Source organism: Peromyscus leucopus, chromosome 6, assembly GCF_004664715.2.
Source record: "Peromyscus leucopus breed LL Stock chromosome 6, UCI_PerLeu_2.1, whole genome shotgun sequence".
In the NCBI taxonomy this organism is placed as follows: Eukaryota; Metazoa; Chordata; class Mammalia; order Rodentia; family Cricetidae; genus Peromyscus; species Peromyscus leucopus.
The window spans coordinates 45,076,045-45,094,919 of record NC_051068.1 but is presented as its reverse complement, the minus strand read 5'-3'; the positions used below and the strand labels follow the sequence as shown (position 1 = coordinate 45,094,919).

The 18,875-nt window shown below is 34.8% G+C and overlaps 1 protein-coding gene across 1 annotated transcript in view; it reads right to left on the bottom strand.

The window, feature by feature from the left end:
- Positions 1-18,875, bottom strand: part of Rsrc1 (arginine and serine rich coiled-coil 1) — a 319,301-nt gene that overhangs the window by 149,503 nt on the left and 150,923 nt on the right. Inside the window, exon 5 of the mRNA XM_028888672.1 lies at positions 11,783-11,819. Coding sequence (XP_028744505.1) covers positions 11,783-11,819 — 37 coding nt within the window. The remainder of the gene's footprint in view (positions 1-11,782; positions 11,820-18,875) is intronic.

Sequence of the window (18,875 nt, the reverse complement as noted above, 5' to 3'; positions counted from 1 at the left end):
TATTATGTGAGGTTAAATTTTAAAATGTTAGCCTATAATAAACCTGAAAAATATATAAATGTCCTTTTAATTTGTCTTTTCTAATCAAATTAGATGTTTTAAAAGTAATTGCTAATTAGGATTTTCTTTAATGACGTAACGTATCACTCTGCCCAGCTGACCAGTGTGTTTGTTAATGTCTTCTTGGACATACTGTAATCAAGGTAACCAAAATTGGAAATAAACTGGCTCTCAAACTTCTCCTAAAATGTTAAGACAATGGTAGTAATAACTCACAATATTTTGATAGAAATTTATCAAATACCAGGTTCATATGTATGTGCATGTACATTGCATCCATCCCAAACAAACAACTGAATGTTGTAAACATCACATATATAGTGTGATTCACAGTTAAGTAAACAAAATGCTAATTAATATATGCATATATTGTCACAGAGAGAAGCTTAGGAGGATGAGTGCTAATAAACATTAGATTGATGGCAGGTAGATGCTATCATCATTTTTCTATATCACTTTTCATCCATTACAATGAACATGTTTTATTACAGGGCACTTAAAAGTACACAAAGAAGTTTTCAGGAAAGAGGTTATAAGCATAGCAGAGTATAGTATTTTCTCACAGCCCACTAAAAGTACACTGGAATTGCGATAGTTTTACATAAATGAAACAGTTATGATATCTTTCTTTCAGTATATAATAATCTAAGTGTAGAAAGTCTTCTGCTTTGATAAATATCCACACACTATTTTGATACCCCAGTCCATAAAGGAGGAAATGAATTAAATGAACTAGCAGCTATGTGCTTCCTTGGGGTCACAAAGTAAAATCACATCTTTTAATCCTTATGGTGTGGTCTTTCTACAAACCTAACATATACAGGCTGTGATTGTTAAAGCTGTGATCTGGTGGCAATGAAAAGGAGTAAGGCTAAATGTACCATATTGTATAGACATTTTCTATTCTGACTCATAACACTTTGACTCGGGGTGGGGAGGGCTAGTTGTATTGCATGTTTTCTCACTATTGCTACAAATAAGTTAGGTCCTAAGAAAGCCCTTAAATACCAGCATATCTCCTGGGTTTCCCTGCAAAGAAGTAAAACCTATAGTAAAAAAAATTCTGAAGCATAACACAGAAAGCATGAAAAGTTATTTGATAACTATGTGGGTTCAAGGAGATCTGATTGTGAAATCTGTGGCAGATGGGCAATAGAAGTTATACTAGTGCATTTAGAGTGTTTATTTTTAAAATCTTTAAGAAGCATGGGTACATAAAAGCCAAGAAAAATTCATCTATATCAAACATAAATCTCAGCCCATTAGTAATAACTGAACACTGCTTAACCTCTTATTTTGGTAAAGAACAAGTTTGACAGCATTTCTTCACAAGACATCTTCCCTCCAAAACGGGACAGGCAGTCATCTCTTTGGCAAGTGGAAAGGGTCTTATGCTCTGCTACTTGGAAGACTTGATAATAGTTATTAATCACTGATTTTTAACATGCAACGAAGTTGCAACTGATCAAAATAGATCCAAAAAATGAACCACTGACAACACTATTTCTGACTACAATTCGAGCTGGTTCTCATGTATAAGACCTATAAGCAGCCTAAGAAATCATGACAGTAATATGAAATTAACACTGAATCCCCATCAAATTGCTTTAATTTGAAAATATTCATGAAATACACTTTTCTGTTAAAAATGACAGTCTTCTGTGAAGAGAACATCATGCAGTTTCATTTTATAATTACAATTTGAGGAAAGTATCTATTTCAATATGCATTTTTATCCTGAGCATCCAATAAATACTGGCTTAGGTAAGAAAACTAAAGCACTGGTAGATCTAGCGAAGCCCTTAATTCAGTGGTCCTCAACTTTCTTAATGCTGTGACCCTTAAATACAGTTCCTCATGCTGTGGTGAGCTCCAACCATAAAATTATATTAATTGCTATTTCATAACTGTAATTTTGCCACTGTTATGAATCACAATGTAAATACCTATGCTTTCCAATCATCTTAGGTGAACCCTGTGAAAGGGTCATTCATCCACAAAAAGGTCACTACCTAAAGGTTGAGAATCTTAAATTGTGATGAGACAATAAATACTTTAAACCAGAATTATATAATATTATACAGTGTATGCCTAGCACTGGTGCATTTGAAGTAACTATATTCTCTAACTCATTTATACAATTATCAAAAGTGCTTTTCAGAATAGTGGGAAATCAATCCCCCTAATTTTCATGTTCATTTTATAGGTTAACTTAATACTCAAATATATCAAATGTATACACTATAATTATGTTTGTGTTAAAGGCAATTGTTATTCTGAGAACCGAAATACAGGAGTTTGGTTTATAAGTTCTATGTAAAATAGCGTGAAACAGAGGGAAGGGCTTTTATTAGGCCCTGGTAGCATTATTGATGAGTATATAATAGCATGGGACGTACCTACATTGCTGGCAGGCAGCAACATCGTCTTACAAACCACTGATGGACTAAACAAGCTATTAATGATAGTTGCTTTTCAACACTCAAAATGGCCAGACTGTGCAGTTTGACCACAAAGACAAGCAGGTCATCACTTTCAAATGTTATACAATGTAAGAAACACAAATGAGACCTCTGTGGGAAGATGAAACCCACAAGCATGGCTCCAGAGTTCTGTTGCCATTCAACTATTAATAGAAAGCAAATCTCACTTAAAGCTGTAAATCCTTATAATTCTTTTATCAGAAGATTTATTATCACTTATTTTAATTGTCCTATGTTGAATACTGTATTATTAGTACTAGCATGTCGCTACAGTCCTGAGAAATGTTAACAATTCAATACAGAGTAAAGGAGAGACAAAAAACAAACAAACAAACAAAAACAACAACAAAGAAACTCAGTCCCTAAATTGTTCTTGCAGAGTATGGTGGATACTTTGTCCTCTATAATCTGTGGCATGTCCACCTCCCTAGGTTTATAAACTCACTTATTTACTATTCATAAGTCTCAGGATCTGAGTTCAGTTTCTTCACCTGATCCAGAAACTGTCCTTTGCATTTCAAGACTAAACTTTTTAATGTATATTTCTCCCTAGTGGATCTCAGAACAACACTGGCTTCACTTCAAATTTCCTTAAATGCATAACCTCAGGTCCTTTTCTAGACCCTGAAAATCAGAATCTGCACTTAAATATGATTCTCAAGTGACTGGGACCCACGTCCATTTATTTATGTGACTTCTCCAAAAAGAGAACAAGAGACACTTTAGAAATACCATACTTCATTCTCCACAACTGTGCACCAGCATATCAGTCCTTCTTTTTGGTAAGAAACAACAAAGAATACTAGTTTTCCTTTTAAACACTGACAACTTTTCTACATGGTCCATCTATTAACAATATTTCCTGACTCTAATCCCTCTACTAAGAGGAATGGGAATCATTCCATATACAGTTTGCCTAGATAACAACAATGGCTGTATTGTATGGCAAGCTTTACCACCTGGACCTTTTCATGATAGAAATACTAAAAATGCATGTTCATAGCATTAATAATTAGAGGGATACATTAAAAACTCTGGGGAGAGTAAACATTTAAATTCAGGAGTTCAAAGGGGGGCCCAAGTTACTATATACTACATAATTTTAAAATATAAACTGGGAGAAAAACAACTTAATATGACAAAATCTTATGAGAGTTTGATTCTCTACAACTTTGGAAGATCACTAATCTGGAAACAAGGCAGAAGCAACATTATCATCAATCACTCCCTCTTCTCTGCCTGCAGAGAGACACTGAAAGACAAGCTGGAGTCAATGCTAGAAGGCCTTTTATCTGTACGTTATGCTTCTTCAGACAAATGCATTATTTCTTTAGTGTTATTAAAAGATCTGAGTAGACATTAGAAGTAGAGTTTTCACTCATTTTCTGTATGTTTTAGTATGGTTACTGGGTCCTTTGAGATATTTTATGTTCAGCTCTGCTGATGACTCTAGTAGGATGATTACTTAGGATTCAAAGGATGTGCTTGCCACTCAGTGATAGAACACCTGTTAGCATGTGCTTAGTATTATGCGAGGCTCTGTATTTGAACACAGCACCACAGTTGTCTAAAAAGTAGTTTATAACATTTTCTTTTGTGAATTATTAATTTCTCTTTCTGAGGTAAAAATATCCACAGGCCACTTTTCATCATTAAAAGTAGTAGTAAGGTGAAATCATAGCCAGAATCACCAATAAAATGAATCCCTGGGGCTGGAGGGGGCTGGGAGAAAGGATGACACTAAAGGTCAGAAAACTGAGACGGTGGTTCCTAGAGGGTGATGGGCTTGGAAGGGAGTGGGGCTGAAGTGGCAGCCCAGGGAGCAAGGCTTCTGAAAGGACAACTACAGAGGAGAAGACAGGGAAAGGCAACCAAATTCCTAACAGTTCGACCACCACCTGCCACCTTCTACTTCTCTCCCATCCACCAGCATCTGTTAAAGAACCTGCACATCACTGTGTTGCACACGAGGCTGTCCTTTATCTAGAAAGCATGTCTACAAAATGTCTAGATTAAAAATGATATGTAAAATCATTCTCCCATAAAACTTCTCTAAGAAGTAAACAGAAAACAGAAATCAAAACATTTTTATAGCTTAAAAATTCTGTACCAGAAAATAATCCCAAAGCATAATACTTCAATAAATACCAAAGAAATCTTCACATGAAAATTCAAAATACAGAAACCAAAAGGGAAAATTATTTCAGAAATAAGGAACAATTACAATATGTACAAAGAATAATAAATTTGAATGAAAAATTAAAAGATTGGATAAAATTAGAATAAAAAAATTTAGACTGTGACTAAAGGCAAAGACAAGTAAAAGTTTATAGTACACACACACACACACACAAAGACACACACAGACAGACATACACACACAGAGACACAAACATACACACAGTACCTGCAGACAGCAAAACAATGGAACAGAGCTAATATTTGATAGTATAATCCAAAACATTAATTTCATGAAATAATAAAAGTTAAATCCATGCACAACAAAGATCAGTTTGTACTTACAAAGAAACAATGAACTTTTAGGCTTATCTGAGCTAAATAGGACATTAAAGAACAAAGAAAAATGACGATATCTCAAGGCAAAAATTAATAAATAAAATAAATAAAGGTACGTAAATCAGATTGGTAGAAGAGACATCAAGAAAAAAGTATATAACAAGGTATTAATAGAATCATATGAGTCAACATAATGTAATGCAAGACAGGATTTACAGGAAGCTAAATTATCATTCAAATGGTAAGACTCTAGAAAAATAGCTTGGAATAAGCAAGATGTCAGGAGCCTTCTGTGAGAACTATACCAGAATATGAGTTTCTTCTAAACAAGAGAAAAGTAGGGTGCTAACAGCAAACTGAAGCTAAAAACAATATACTTAATTTTAGAATCTTTTTTAAAACAACATGAGCAGACAGAGCAGCAGTATTTAACATACGTTCTAGTAAAGACACAAGAGGAAGAACGGGGTGAAAAATGAGAGGGGAAGTCCTGGTCTGATGAGAGCAAACAGGGAGTGTAAGGATGCATCTCAGCAGGCTGAGGAAGTGAACCAAAGGGAGAGAGAAAAGACTCCCACTACACCAAAACACACACTGCTCAACTTCAAAATAAGAGAAATCATTCTTAAGAGACAGACAGTTCCCCACAGCAGTGCGATGTATCTTACAGCAGCTTTTATTATGAATTATCTTTACAAATATTTTTAAGTCTTGGAAGATGCTGATGGAGGACCCCTGGCATAGAAGTGGTTCTATTACTTAAGTAGAATAACAAGCTTGTCATTCCTGTGAGCAAAAATTCACAGCTGCTTAAAGACTCCTACACCTTGAGTTCCTGAGCTGTCACACAACTCAGTGAGCACACAACCATCACTCCATGAAACTGGGGGTTCCAAGGAACCTATTATGCACAGATTATCTATGTGCTGTTGGTAATAAAGCATTTTCTCTGACTCTGGAAGCTCACTTCTCCCACCATTTAGGAAAACATGTGGCAGGGATGCAAGATAAAGAAGGTGCGGTTGGAGGGGGAGGGGAGGGGACTGATGCTGTAACTATAGGATGACTGCCAGGGCAAACAGAAAGAAGGAATGAGGAAGAAGATGTGCTGCTTTTCAATAAGAGGAAACAGTCTAACTAGACTTTTTATGATCTTTCTAATTCCTATCTGTGAGTGCCTGAGACTTGATCAGTGTCCTGTGGTAAAATGCTATTGTTCTGGTGTTTGCTCAACAAACACACACAATTCTTGTTAACAAGCACATTCTATCCCTGAACTCTTTTCCCCCCGTATTTTAAATATTCTGAAAACATGGTTTAGATCCAGGAATTATATCAGTGTATAAGTGAATATGGATTTAAATAGGAATATACACACATCTGGGTATTCTTATAATGATCAGTTTAACATTTTTATTAACTACATACCACATTAGTTTTTTATATTGAAACAAACTGATTTTTTTTTTATCAAGCAGCTATGTTAACTGATAGCATAAGATTATGAAAATAATTTTCTTACTTTTCTAAAAAAACAAAGCTACACCAAATGATAGGGGATTTGTTTCTGTTTTGGGTACTAGGGATCCAGCCCAGGGCCTCCTGCCTGCTACACAAACACTACTACCCAGCTACATTCTTCACACCTAGAATATGTTATGGGTAAAAATATGAAGGGTAGGTTTGAAATACTTGATGCTTTGAATTATACCACTTACATTATGTTTAGAAATGCTTTTGTCTTCTATGGTCTTGGCCTTCACCTTACAAACCCAAAGACAGGGCTCTTTATTATACTTTGTGCCATGTTCTCTTAAAATGTACAACTGCTGCTTTCACTAACATATAATACTTTTAGATAATCAGTTATTTCATAATACCTCCCTTAATACCCATGTAGTTACATCAGTGTTTACTGAAAGGATATCAAAATACACATTACAAGACTTTCTAAAAGGAACAATTATACCTATTTTTTAGACTAAACCACAAAATCATGCAACATGTTTCTTAACTATTCACCACAGCAATGCTCCCTATCCTTGAACATGTACAGATATTTTTCATGTCAAAGCATGTCAGAGATAAAACTATAATTTTGGAAGTCTTATCAGAGAAAACCTAAGAAGGATGGCCTTGTAGGAAGGTCCTGAATCCTCCTTTTAAAGTCCTTTTTTTTTGGGGGGGGGGGTGCTTCATTGGCAGCTCTGGGTATCTTTTAAAGCAAGTTGAATTATACATGGAATCAATCTTATTTAATTTATAAACTTTAAAAAAATATTATTATTTAGTGTGTATGCAGACATGCCACTGCACAGGTGGAAGTCTCTGTGGATTTGGTTCTCTCCTTCATCCACCTTTCCAGGGGCTCCTGGGATTGAACTCAGGTCAGTAGGCTTCACCAAGGCAAGTGCCTGCAAAGTGTGAGACATCTCTCTATCTGCCTTAAGTAACATTATGGAAACATCTAGCAAGCAAGCTGATTCAGGAGACTCAGATGTGTCCAGTGCAGGTGAGAGCGTGATCATGGAAAGCAGTGCATTCCAGTGTATTGAACCTGATTTTTTTATCTTAAAGGAAGTATGTACAGTATTCTTGGCAGAATAAGGAAGCCTTCTCAATAGATAACTTTTGATTTTCTCATATAACTTTCCAGCAGTGTACCAAGATTCTCTTGTTTCCCAGCTAAAGAGTATTGCAAGGTTACTTTTCTTCTAACTAAAATTATTGCAGATTGTTTCAAGTGTACTGAGGGATCCATCTGTAACCAAGAAGCTATTTGAAATGGATACCTCCTGGGAGAAGAAAATCAGTTTTCTTCAGCTGAGTGGCACTGGGTCTCTCTACACACTCTAGGGAAGGCCACATGCTCAGGAGTAGCTGATCAACACAAAACTCCACTTATTTTTTAAATGTGTGCTTTTTGTTTTGTTTTGCTATTTTTCTTTTTGCTATCTTTTTTGTTGTTGTTGTCGTTATTTGTTTGTATGTTTTGACTATTTTCTGAGAGAGAGAAAGAGAGAATGAAGTTTGGTAAATAGGGAGGTTGAGAAGATCTAGGAGGAGTTGGGAGAGTGGAACAAACATAATCAAATACAGCATATGAAAAAGAATAATGCCAATAAAAAAAAAAAAAAAACTAGGGGAGGGGCTGACAGACAAGAACATGCTAGGCAAGGGATCTTCCACTAAGCTATATCTCCAGCCCTGAAATGTTTCTTAACAATCGGGAACAACGGGGAGAATTTGGGCTCTATGAGAAGATATACAATCAAATGTTTGAATAAGATAACATACTACCATTTCTTTTTTTTTTTTTTTTTTTTTTTTTGATTTTTCAAGACAGGGTTTCTCTGTGTAGTTTTGCGCCTTTCCTGGGACTCACTTGGTAGCCCAGGCTGGCCTTGAACTCACCGAGATCCGCCTGCCTCTGCCTCCCGAGTGCTGGGATTAAAGGCGTGCGCCACCACCGCCCGGCCATACTACCATTTCTTGCTTAATGCTTTTCCAATTTTTGATTTAAGAATGTTTCTTACTAAAGTTATCTTATGTGGGAATTTTTTTTGAATGCATTATAGTTTTCAATATTAAACAGCTAAGAGTTTTGAAAATATAACCCAAATTAGTAGTCTTTGTAAATACACACTGGTACTTGAAGATTCCTTTAAAATAAAACCCAGGGTTTTAGAACTTCTAGTTTTAACAAACAAACAAAAATTCTTGTTCAAAGAGCTGTTATTTTTATTATTATAAATGGGGATTATTTTGATATGAAAAACAATTTGCAATAAAAGAGACACCTTAAGTCATTTAATCATTTCAAATGCTTTCTGCATTATTTAAAAGTAGGTTGAGAGATTTTAAAGAATTGTGTTTCATTAAGTTTTGTCTTTACTATGCTACATAAATTCTCTTTTCTTATGATTAAAGGAAGGTTATAACGAAATGATTGCTTGATGTACATTCATTTGTAACAATTACATGAGCATTTGAATCTTCTATGGTTTACGTTTGCTCATTTCTGTGAGTGATGTTAGGTAAGGCTGTTCTGTGATGGCGTTCAACCTTACCTCTCGGTCTTCTTAATGTTTGAAAGTTTCTACTGTCCAGCAAATTGTTGTGAGAGAGATAGTGAGGGGAAGGGAAGGAAAGAGGGATGCAGAGAGAGGAAAAGAGAAAGAAACAGAATGGGCATCCATTCATACACAAACATGCTTTGTTTTAATATATACTGGAAGGATAACAAGAAGTCAATAAAATTGAGTAAGAGTGGGTAAAGAATAGGCTAGAGAGGAAGGGACTGATATATCTCTGAGAAGACCACTCTAAGATCTGATATCTGGAAGCAAGTTCATATCATACAAAATCAAATTTATGATGAAACCAACAAGAACAAATAAAAGCATTTAAGCCAGATGCAAACAGATACAAATAAGTCCAACTATAGTCCAAATAAATAACATAAATATACTCAGTGGGGTAAAAGTAAACACAAATACCGAATTCTCTTTAGCAGTTTTGTGTTTCAGGTGTGCAATAATTCTGAAAATATTGTATATGCATATAATTCAGCACATAAGTAGATACAATGATATTAAGAACTAGAGTTTTCACTTTGACAAGGGAAAAACAAGTATGATATGTGAGATAACAATGAAGAGTTCTGTGCCTTGGATTGGAATTCGGGGTGTTGTATGACTCATGTATTTTTTTTTTTTTAAAAAAAAAACTTGTTTAAATGCATGTGTGTGCATTTGTGTGTGTGTTCATGTGTGCATATGCACAGACACATCTTCTCATGCGTGATGATACGTTCTTGTCATCCCAGCATTCAGGAGAAGGATGCAGAAAGACCTTGAGTTCAAAGCTACAAAAAGATCCTTCTCAAAAACAAAAAAGCATTGACAGATGAATATTTACACAATAAAAATGAATTTTATATCTATCCAACTCTGTCATCTATCCAGTTATGTAATAAGAATTAAAATTCCTAGGGGTAAGGAAGTCATCAAGACGGTTCAGTGAATAAAAGCACTTGTTGCGCAGCCTGATCACCTGAGCTCCACTCCTGAAAGCACATGCGGGGGGGGGGGGGGGGGGGGGCAACTCCAGGAAAGCTTTCTGATCTCCTCATAGTTGCCACAGCATATGCACTAAAGCACAGAGGCTGCCAGGAAGACAGGAAACATCATTTCAACTTTAAAAATCAAATTTACTATTTTCTGAGGAACACAGAAAATAAAATATAGAGAGGTTTATTAATGTATTTATTACATTGATTTATTTGGGAGTCTGATCTCTCCTTCCATAAAATGGGTTCCTGGGGTCTAGCTTGGGTCATAAGACTTAAGGTACTGCATTTACCTACTGAGCCAACCACAGGCCTAAAATTTTCAATTAAATAAAAATTAAAAAGGGAATTACCAAAGTTCACTTTGACATTATAATATCAAATATCTTTTGATATAAACTACCAATTGATATAGGAGTATGATGCTCCAATTAACATTTTATTCTGATTTTATGTCCTAAATTACTTATGTAACTATTAAGTGATAATAGAAGCTTGAGAATACTTTTCAAAGATGAGAATCATAATGTCATTTACTTATTTTCAACAATCATAATGTTATTTACTCATTTCCAACAACTCTTCTAATGAAGTTACATAGCTTTTTAAAAATTAGTCTTTTTTACGAATATTTTGAAAGATCTAGGGTTTCTCGAGTCCCTTCGATTATTAAAAGGAAAACTTTCTAACTCTGAAATTGCTGTGAGTGAAAATGAAGCTGCCAGGTGAGGAGGGAGTAGCCAACATGCAATTCTACCCACCCGTGAAACTGTCAACGAGCAAAAGTAATATTAAAACATGAACTGCCTCTTGCTACTGTGTTCCTTTTGTGGAAGCAGAACAAAAGTACATTAATAGTTAACAAAGCTAGAGTATGATATATGAATGAAGCCTCTCAATTTTAAAAGTACTTAGACTGTATTTACAAAAGATCACTACCATTAATTATTCAACATTTGGATTTGACCAGAAACCAGAGCGTGAGTTTATAAGGCTCTGTTTAAATGAACTACTTAATGCTATGATGAACACTTTATCCAGTCAACTCAGTGGATTGTTATAAAGGGGCCTTTCCAATGTTTTAAATCAGTAGACAGATTTTAATGCTAAATCAGTTTAAATTTCATTTGTTCTTTAAAAATGCTTGCTCAAAACAAAATTGTGCATCTCAATTATTTTATATACTAAAACCAAATATAGTTTAAACCAATGCATTATTCATAAAGAAAGACATTAGGAAAAACAAAGCTGTGCATTTCTTTCAAAGCTGTTAAATCACTGGAACATACACATTTATACAAGCAATATTTGACTGTGTTTTGTTCAAAACATGTGCTTGTTTGTGTCAGATCAAGATACACCAAAAATCTACAACATTTTTTGCTTCTAATTAAAGCAATCATCAATCCAAGGATTGTCATTCATTTTATTTCATCTCTACATCAAAAAAAAAACTAATTTAAAAAAATTTAATTCCCTCGAAATGGTAAGATAAATGAAAAGGTGAGTTCCTTCACATAATACCAGTAGGCTGAGCCTTTGGGAACTGGTTGACTTTCAGTACAAGGTATTCAAAACTCATGCAAAAGTGTTCATTTAGGATGCAGATATCAAAGACAATGCAAATGTTCAAGAGGAACTTAGAGCTTACCAGATGTTCTAATCCAGCTTTGATGTTTCCAGATTCCCTAAAAAAAAAAAAAGAAGAAGAAGAGGAAGAATAAAAGTTCTAAATAGCTACTAAACCCCTGTCTGCTCTAATTTATGTTTACCTGAAAATACTTTATAAAACCTTAAAATTTTTCATTTAGCTTTACTAAAGTTCATAATAACATTGTTTTTAATGGGGAAAATATCCACCAACAGAGAATATTTTTTAAAATTAGTATTAGCATTAAAAGTTTTATTTGAATAACAGAAAAAATGTTTAATTTTTCTGTCAGTAGAGAACAACAAAAAAAATGTTCAGTATATTCTTTACTATCCACACAATGTTTATTTACATCAGTTTTTTAAAATTATGAAAATGTTCAACCTCAAAGTCTATCTACCAACTAGAAACTACAACTGTACACTTCTGAGTACACAGTTAAATAACAAAACACTGGCAAATAATTTTTGAACACTATTTAATTACATTATAAATTAAGATCTATAATTATTATATTGAAAAATATAAAAAAAATCAAATATGAGATACACAATATCTTGTTTTTGACTATAAAAAACTGCTTGTAGAACTAAAATTAAATATTTATATAAGTTGCAAAGACAATTTAGACATCTGATGAAGTATGGTAAATATGTAGATTTCTTTGAAGGTTTACTTTTTTAAGAAGTATTGTTTCTTTTATTTTTCAATTTTAATATAATTTCATCATTTTCTCCTTTCCTTTCTTTTGTCCAACCCTCTCATACAACCCTTCTTTGTCTCTTTGAAATTCATGACCTCTTTTTCATTGTTTTACATTCTTCTATGTATATATGTTTTGTTTACAGAACTAAATAGAACCTGATTGGTCATTGTGTTACTTGTATGTTTTCAGAGCTGACCATTTGGTATTGGAAATTCGATTGGAGTGCTCCTTCCTGGGGAGCTATTTCTCCCACTTTCAGCACCCCTGATTTGCCTGTAGTTCTTTGTGTAGGGTTAGAGCCTCATGATCTTTCCCCACACACCATGGCATGACTGTCACTGTCTTTGCGCAGCTCATATTTAGGCATTCATATTGGTGAAACTTTATGGGCGAAGCTTCTGACATGACTACAAGACATAATCTCACAGTAAACTCCTTGATCCTCTGGCTCTTCCAGTATTCCCATCCTTTCTTCTGCAATGTTCCCTGGGCCTTAGATGTACACATCGTTTTGTAGGAGTATCTGTTGAATCTGGGCTCTACAACTCTGTGTGTTGATTGGTTGTGCCTTTCTGCAGTGGTGTCTGTCAGTTGTAAAAAGAAGTTTCTTTGATGAGGAATGAGAACAGTGGTTTTTTTGTGGGTGTAAGGACAATATTTAGTGTAGCTGTGACATGCTGGTCGCTCTTGGGGTTCACAGGAATCACAGCTGAGTAGCACTCATGCTTGTTTCACTCCCTTGGATGCTTGCCTGATGCCTTCTGGTGCACAGGGAGAACACAATCAGTTGAGTTCCCGCTCAGGGGCCTCTGGCCCTATGTCTTAAGTGCATGGAGAAGGTTGATATTTAAAATTTTTATGTATGTGTGTGTGAGTGAGCCTGAGTGACTATATGTGTACCACATGCATACAGTACCCCCAGAGACCAAAGGAGGCTGTACGAATCCCCAGGCACTAGCGCTAAGGGTGTTGGTAAGCCACTTGAGTCCTACAATGCCTAGTAAATGCTCTTAACTGCTGAGTCAGCCCCTGGGTGGGTTTTTTAGACTACATCAGTTTATTAGTGACAAACCAACTTTGACTTTCCTGCTCTGATCAAGCAGTATTTTAGTTCAGCATAATTAGAGGACTTAGCAATTTTTTAAAGCATTTTATTTGGGTTGGAGAGATGGCTCAGAAGTTAGGAGTGTGTGCTGCTCTTGCAGAGGATCCTAGTTTGGTTGCCAGCACCCAAGCCAATGACCTCACAATTGCCTGTAACTCCAACTCCAGGGGATACAATTTCCTCTTCTGAACTTCATGGGCACCTGAACTCACATGCACATACCCCACATATATACACATAATTAAAAATAAAATAAATCTAAATGTTGTATATGTGTGTTTCTGTGTGAGGGAATATACACACTTGAGTGTAGGTGCCTCCATAGTATAAAAGAGGGTTTTGGTCCCGCTCTAACTGGCGTAATAGGCAGTTTAAATTCTGAGTTACACTAATAATTGTATAAGGTCCTTGTGAAAACAAAGATTTCTTTGCACTCCAGTTCAATTAAACAAATAATAATAAAAATTGAACTAATTATACACAGAGCCTCTGTTCACCCCTTGAAGTAATTTATTCTCGCCTCTTCTTAGGGTTATGTTGGCATTAGAGACTAGAGGATGAGTTTCACTAACCCTTACATCTCTACACTGAGTGTATAGTTTTGCTAAGGTGCTAGAAGCAGCAGAGACCTGTTTGAGACAAGCCCAGGCAGCACAAGTGCTCAGCTCCTCTTAGTATGTGGACCGGGCATTAGGAATGGAGGTTGGAAACCATGAGTTAGCTTTCATGCAGCACAGCCCAAGGGATTAAAGTCAGGAAGATATGCAAAGATAGAGTAAGACAGAGATAGGTACATTTCCTGGAACTTGCTTTGTAGGCAAGGCTGACCTCAAACTCACAGAGATCCACCTGCCTCTGTCGCCTGACTTCTGGGATTAAAGGCATGTGATACCACACCTGGCTAAATTATGTATTTTTAATATGTGTTTTGGATAGCACATCAGACAGAAACCTGGATATTATTATTATTATTGGCACATCTCTTCATTCACTACCAACCAAAAGCAAACATAATCTACCAGAGTCTCTGTCATCTGATACCCTTAATTATTATCACCCAAGTACATTTTTCTGTTTCACAGGTGGCACCTTATTTGAGACTAGCCTCTTTTACCAGTTTCTCACTGGATCTCAGCGGCTCCTGCCCTTGTTCAGTGTCAAAGCAGCTTCCACAATAAAGTAAACTCTTTCTAAGGTGTAAGTTGTCTTAACACATGTATCCTGCCAAAGCTACATAACATGGAAAGTGACAGTAATAGCCAAAGTAGACAAACTATTAATCTAGTTTTCACTCTTAATGAGCTATGTGATCACACATACACACACACACACACACACACACACACACACACACACACACACACAGCTATTTTCTTTCAGTCTCCTCAAATTCTCATATTATTAACAAACAATAAAATGAAAAACAAACTTTCAGTACTCCTAAATTATGTCTCAATGGAAGAAAATCTCTCCCTTACCCACAATATAAAGAGTTCTATCAAAAATGTTCCTGTAACACCCTAGACATGTCCCATGACAGAATTTATTACAAGTCATTACAAATGTTCATTTAGCGTCCCAATTAAAGCACTGTAAAGAAAGTTCCTGGAGGAAATGCATTAAATGAAAAGGAATTTATATTCCAGCACCTACTTCACAACATCTGAATCTGAGCATGTGACCAGTTATAAGCATCTGCCAGCTTCAGCTTAGGTCTCTGTACAGCCTTGCCCAGTTCCATCTGACCTTAGTTACTTTCTATTATGATGATAAACACCAGGATCAAAGCAAGTTGAGAAGAAAAGGGTTTATTATAGCATACAGTTCATAAGTCAGGGCAGGAACAGAAGGCAAGAACCCATTGTCAAGAACTAAAGCAGAGACCATAGAGGGGTGCTACTTAGAGGCTTATTCCCCATGCCCAGAACCACCTGCCCGGGTTTGGCACCACCCACAATGGCCCAGGCTCTCCTCCATCAGTCACTAATGAAGAAAATACACCACAGGACTGCTCACGGCAATCTGGTGGGGGTCTTTTCTCAATTTGGGTTCCCTCTTCTCAAATAACTGTAGCTTGGGGCACGCTGACATACACCTTCCAGCACAGCCCCTATCACCATGCCACAAAAAGAGCAAGGGGTTTCCAGCTGTGAGGGGTCATCACAGATAGGAAGTAACATGAAGACATGGGGGTGGGAAAGGGTCTGTGTGCATGTGGAGTGCGGGGGCTTTGCTTTGTTTTTAACCATGTTTTTGAAGGAGATGGAAAGGCTTAAAGCTGGACTAGAACAGTACAGTCTTACCACTTGAGCTCTCAAACTAGCCTGGACTAAAATGCCAGGAAAGAAGAAGATTCCCAATAACATTCAGGAAAAAGAAATTTCTGAAATGATTCATACAAGTCTAAAAGACAAAATAATTCAGAAAGGTTTCTTAAAAAGTATTTAAAAATGACCAGACAAATCTGAATGAAAGCTTTAAAGGCAAATGGTTTTATATTCCCAGTCTCTTCCAAATTTATATATAAAACACACCTCAAAACAACAAAGAAAAAGCAATGTGAGTTGTATTTATGTATTATTAAGATAATAAATATATTATCTTGGCTCTAGAAGCAGAATATCTAAATTCAAATTTAATCTCTATTACAAAATACCCACATAAGCTTAGTGATTACCCACCTGCACTGAAGCCACAAATATGCATTTAAGGAAAATTCACTACACAATATAAAGATAACTAGGACTTGCCTAATGCATAAGTTGTTTTTAAAGAATATGCAATATAATACATACAAAGGTCCATTCAAAACTATAAGGTGCTATGGAAGTCATGTTGTGGCAGGTGGCATTTAAGACAAAAGATCTAAGAGTCATTACAGAAGTCTTAATGATTTTCTTTTTTAAATAGAGACACAAACTCCAAAACATTGATAAAGGGATCTTGCCACAAATGGTAGAAAACCTGTCCTCTTAGTGGTCTGTCTCTTGGGTTGTCCCTGTCATGACTTCATCAATATTTGTGCAACTCCTTTTGCCCTGTGCTGAAAGCAGACTTAATTCAATTATAGGTCTCAAAACTGATAAAATGGTCCTGAAGTGGAAAATGGGAAGAGATTATTGGCAAATGAATAAAGATTTGTATCGAACTAACACACAGGAGTACAGCAGGTCTTTTTTTTTTTTTTTTTTTTTTAATCATTCCCTGTCTTAAATCTTCTGGGAACCATGAGTTTCCCTTCCCCTCATGCAGCACATCGATTTCTGAATTAGACTGCAATATTAAATAATTAATATACTTGCCATGATTGATGTTCTGCATTAGTTGAATATTAGGTTATCAATCAAAATCCACTTGGTTTAATGTAATAATATTGAAAAAGTGTCACGAGTTGTTCATCCAATTTGTAGTTGAGGCAGCACAGATCGTAATGTTTGTAGAACAGGGCTCTAAAGCAGGAAAGGCAGGAGCTCCATACTGCAAGGCAGACGTGGTCAAACCGAGCCGAAGAGGAAACCATGTGCACCCACCCTATTGTCTTCATCATAGAAAAAGAAGCCACGACACTCAAAAACAACACAGTAATAATAGCAAAGGACTATTGTACTTTTGTTGCAAAGAAATTTAATTATTTTGCTAAGAGAAACATGTTCAAAGTTCAGAAACTTCCTATGATACACCCTGTTTCCCCTTAAGAATTACCTAAACAAAAGCCTGTAATTTTTTAAATTTTGTTGTTTTAAGATCTAGTCTTACAAGGAAGGGATCAATTCTCTCTGTCTGTCTCTCTGTCTGTCTCTCTCTGTCTCTGTCTCTGTCTGTTTTGAGTACAATAACAACCAAAGACATCACCATTAAGACTTGTAGTGGTCTACAGGAGTGACATTAAAAAACAATTAATGTGTATAGTTTAAAATACTCTTCCTTCTGATGATATTCTTTGATTCTCAATATTTTATACTTATCAAAATATTTATTAACTTAGGAAAAATAATTAATTGATTCTCAAGTAAATATTTTTCTAATTACATCCTATTATTCAATCAAAAATTTATTACTGATCTACTATAAAAGTAACATTTTAAAATAAATTTAAGTAAAAAGCCTCCAGAAAAGGTAACTTTTGATATGTGGAAACTAAAAAAATTAAGTATAAATAAAACCTTTTCAAAGAACAAGCTAAAATTAGAGTACTTCATTATAAAATACTAATAAAACATACTGCATATACGAATAGCAACATCAACATATTTCATTGACAAGTTATTAATAAATAAAACATTAAAAAGATTTGTAATCAGTAAATTATTCCACACAAGATATGCATTCACTTGATAATTTTGAAAAATAAAGAAATTCAATAAAAATTTTACATTAGGCTTTTGTCATGCACTAATTACATTATTCAATTTTAAAAGGTCAATGAAGACCTTTCTATACATAGAAGAGCTAGGATTAGAGTTTGCTTTGTTTTTTTCTCTTTATAAAGCCAAAACTACATGAACTGGATTTTTCAAGCATGTAGTAATCAAAGTTTATAAATGCCTACAAAAATACACAAATAAAAAACCCCAGATTTTCTAAATGAAACTATATATATATATATATATATATATATATATATATATTTTTTTTTTTTTTTTTTTTTTTATTATATATATTATATATATATATCAGATTCTATTATGTACCTAATCTTATTAATGAAAAATTTAAAACTACAAATATCTAAGGAAAATCTAAGTTCAATTTTCAGCTCTATAACTTAAAAAATGTATTGTTTGTCAAGTTTTATCTCTACTCAGCTTCACACCTTAAATTCAAATCTCAGATTAAAAAGATAATCAGTATACAATAATGTACAAGTCACTGAGTAAATACTAGTGACAATATGACAAATTAACCATAGGTATACCACTTTCAGTGTGAGAAATATCTTTATATAAGTTTTAGCTCTTTTAATCATCTTGAAATCTGTCTCTGCTTAATGTCAACAAATAAAAGTCATTCTTAGTTTTATACATGAAATAAATAGAAACTTTGGTACATTGGCTAAAACCAGAAAGAATGCTATATAGGCCCTGAAATAAGCAAACTTTAATACCCTAATTTATTTGAAAGATGGTAAAGATAAAGTATGTTAAAAAATAAGTAATCAAAAGCACGTATCAGTCATTCACTTTTCATTTTAATTCAATAAAGAATATCTAATATCAGCATTAAGGTCCAAATTATTACTTCAAGAATTTTCATTTTCTTTTTAATAAGTTAGCTTAGCATTC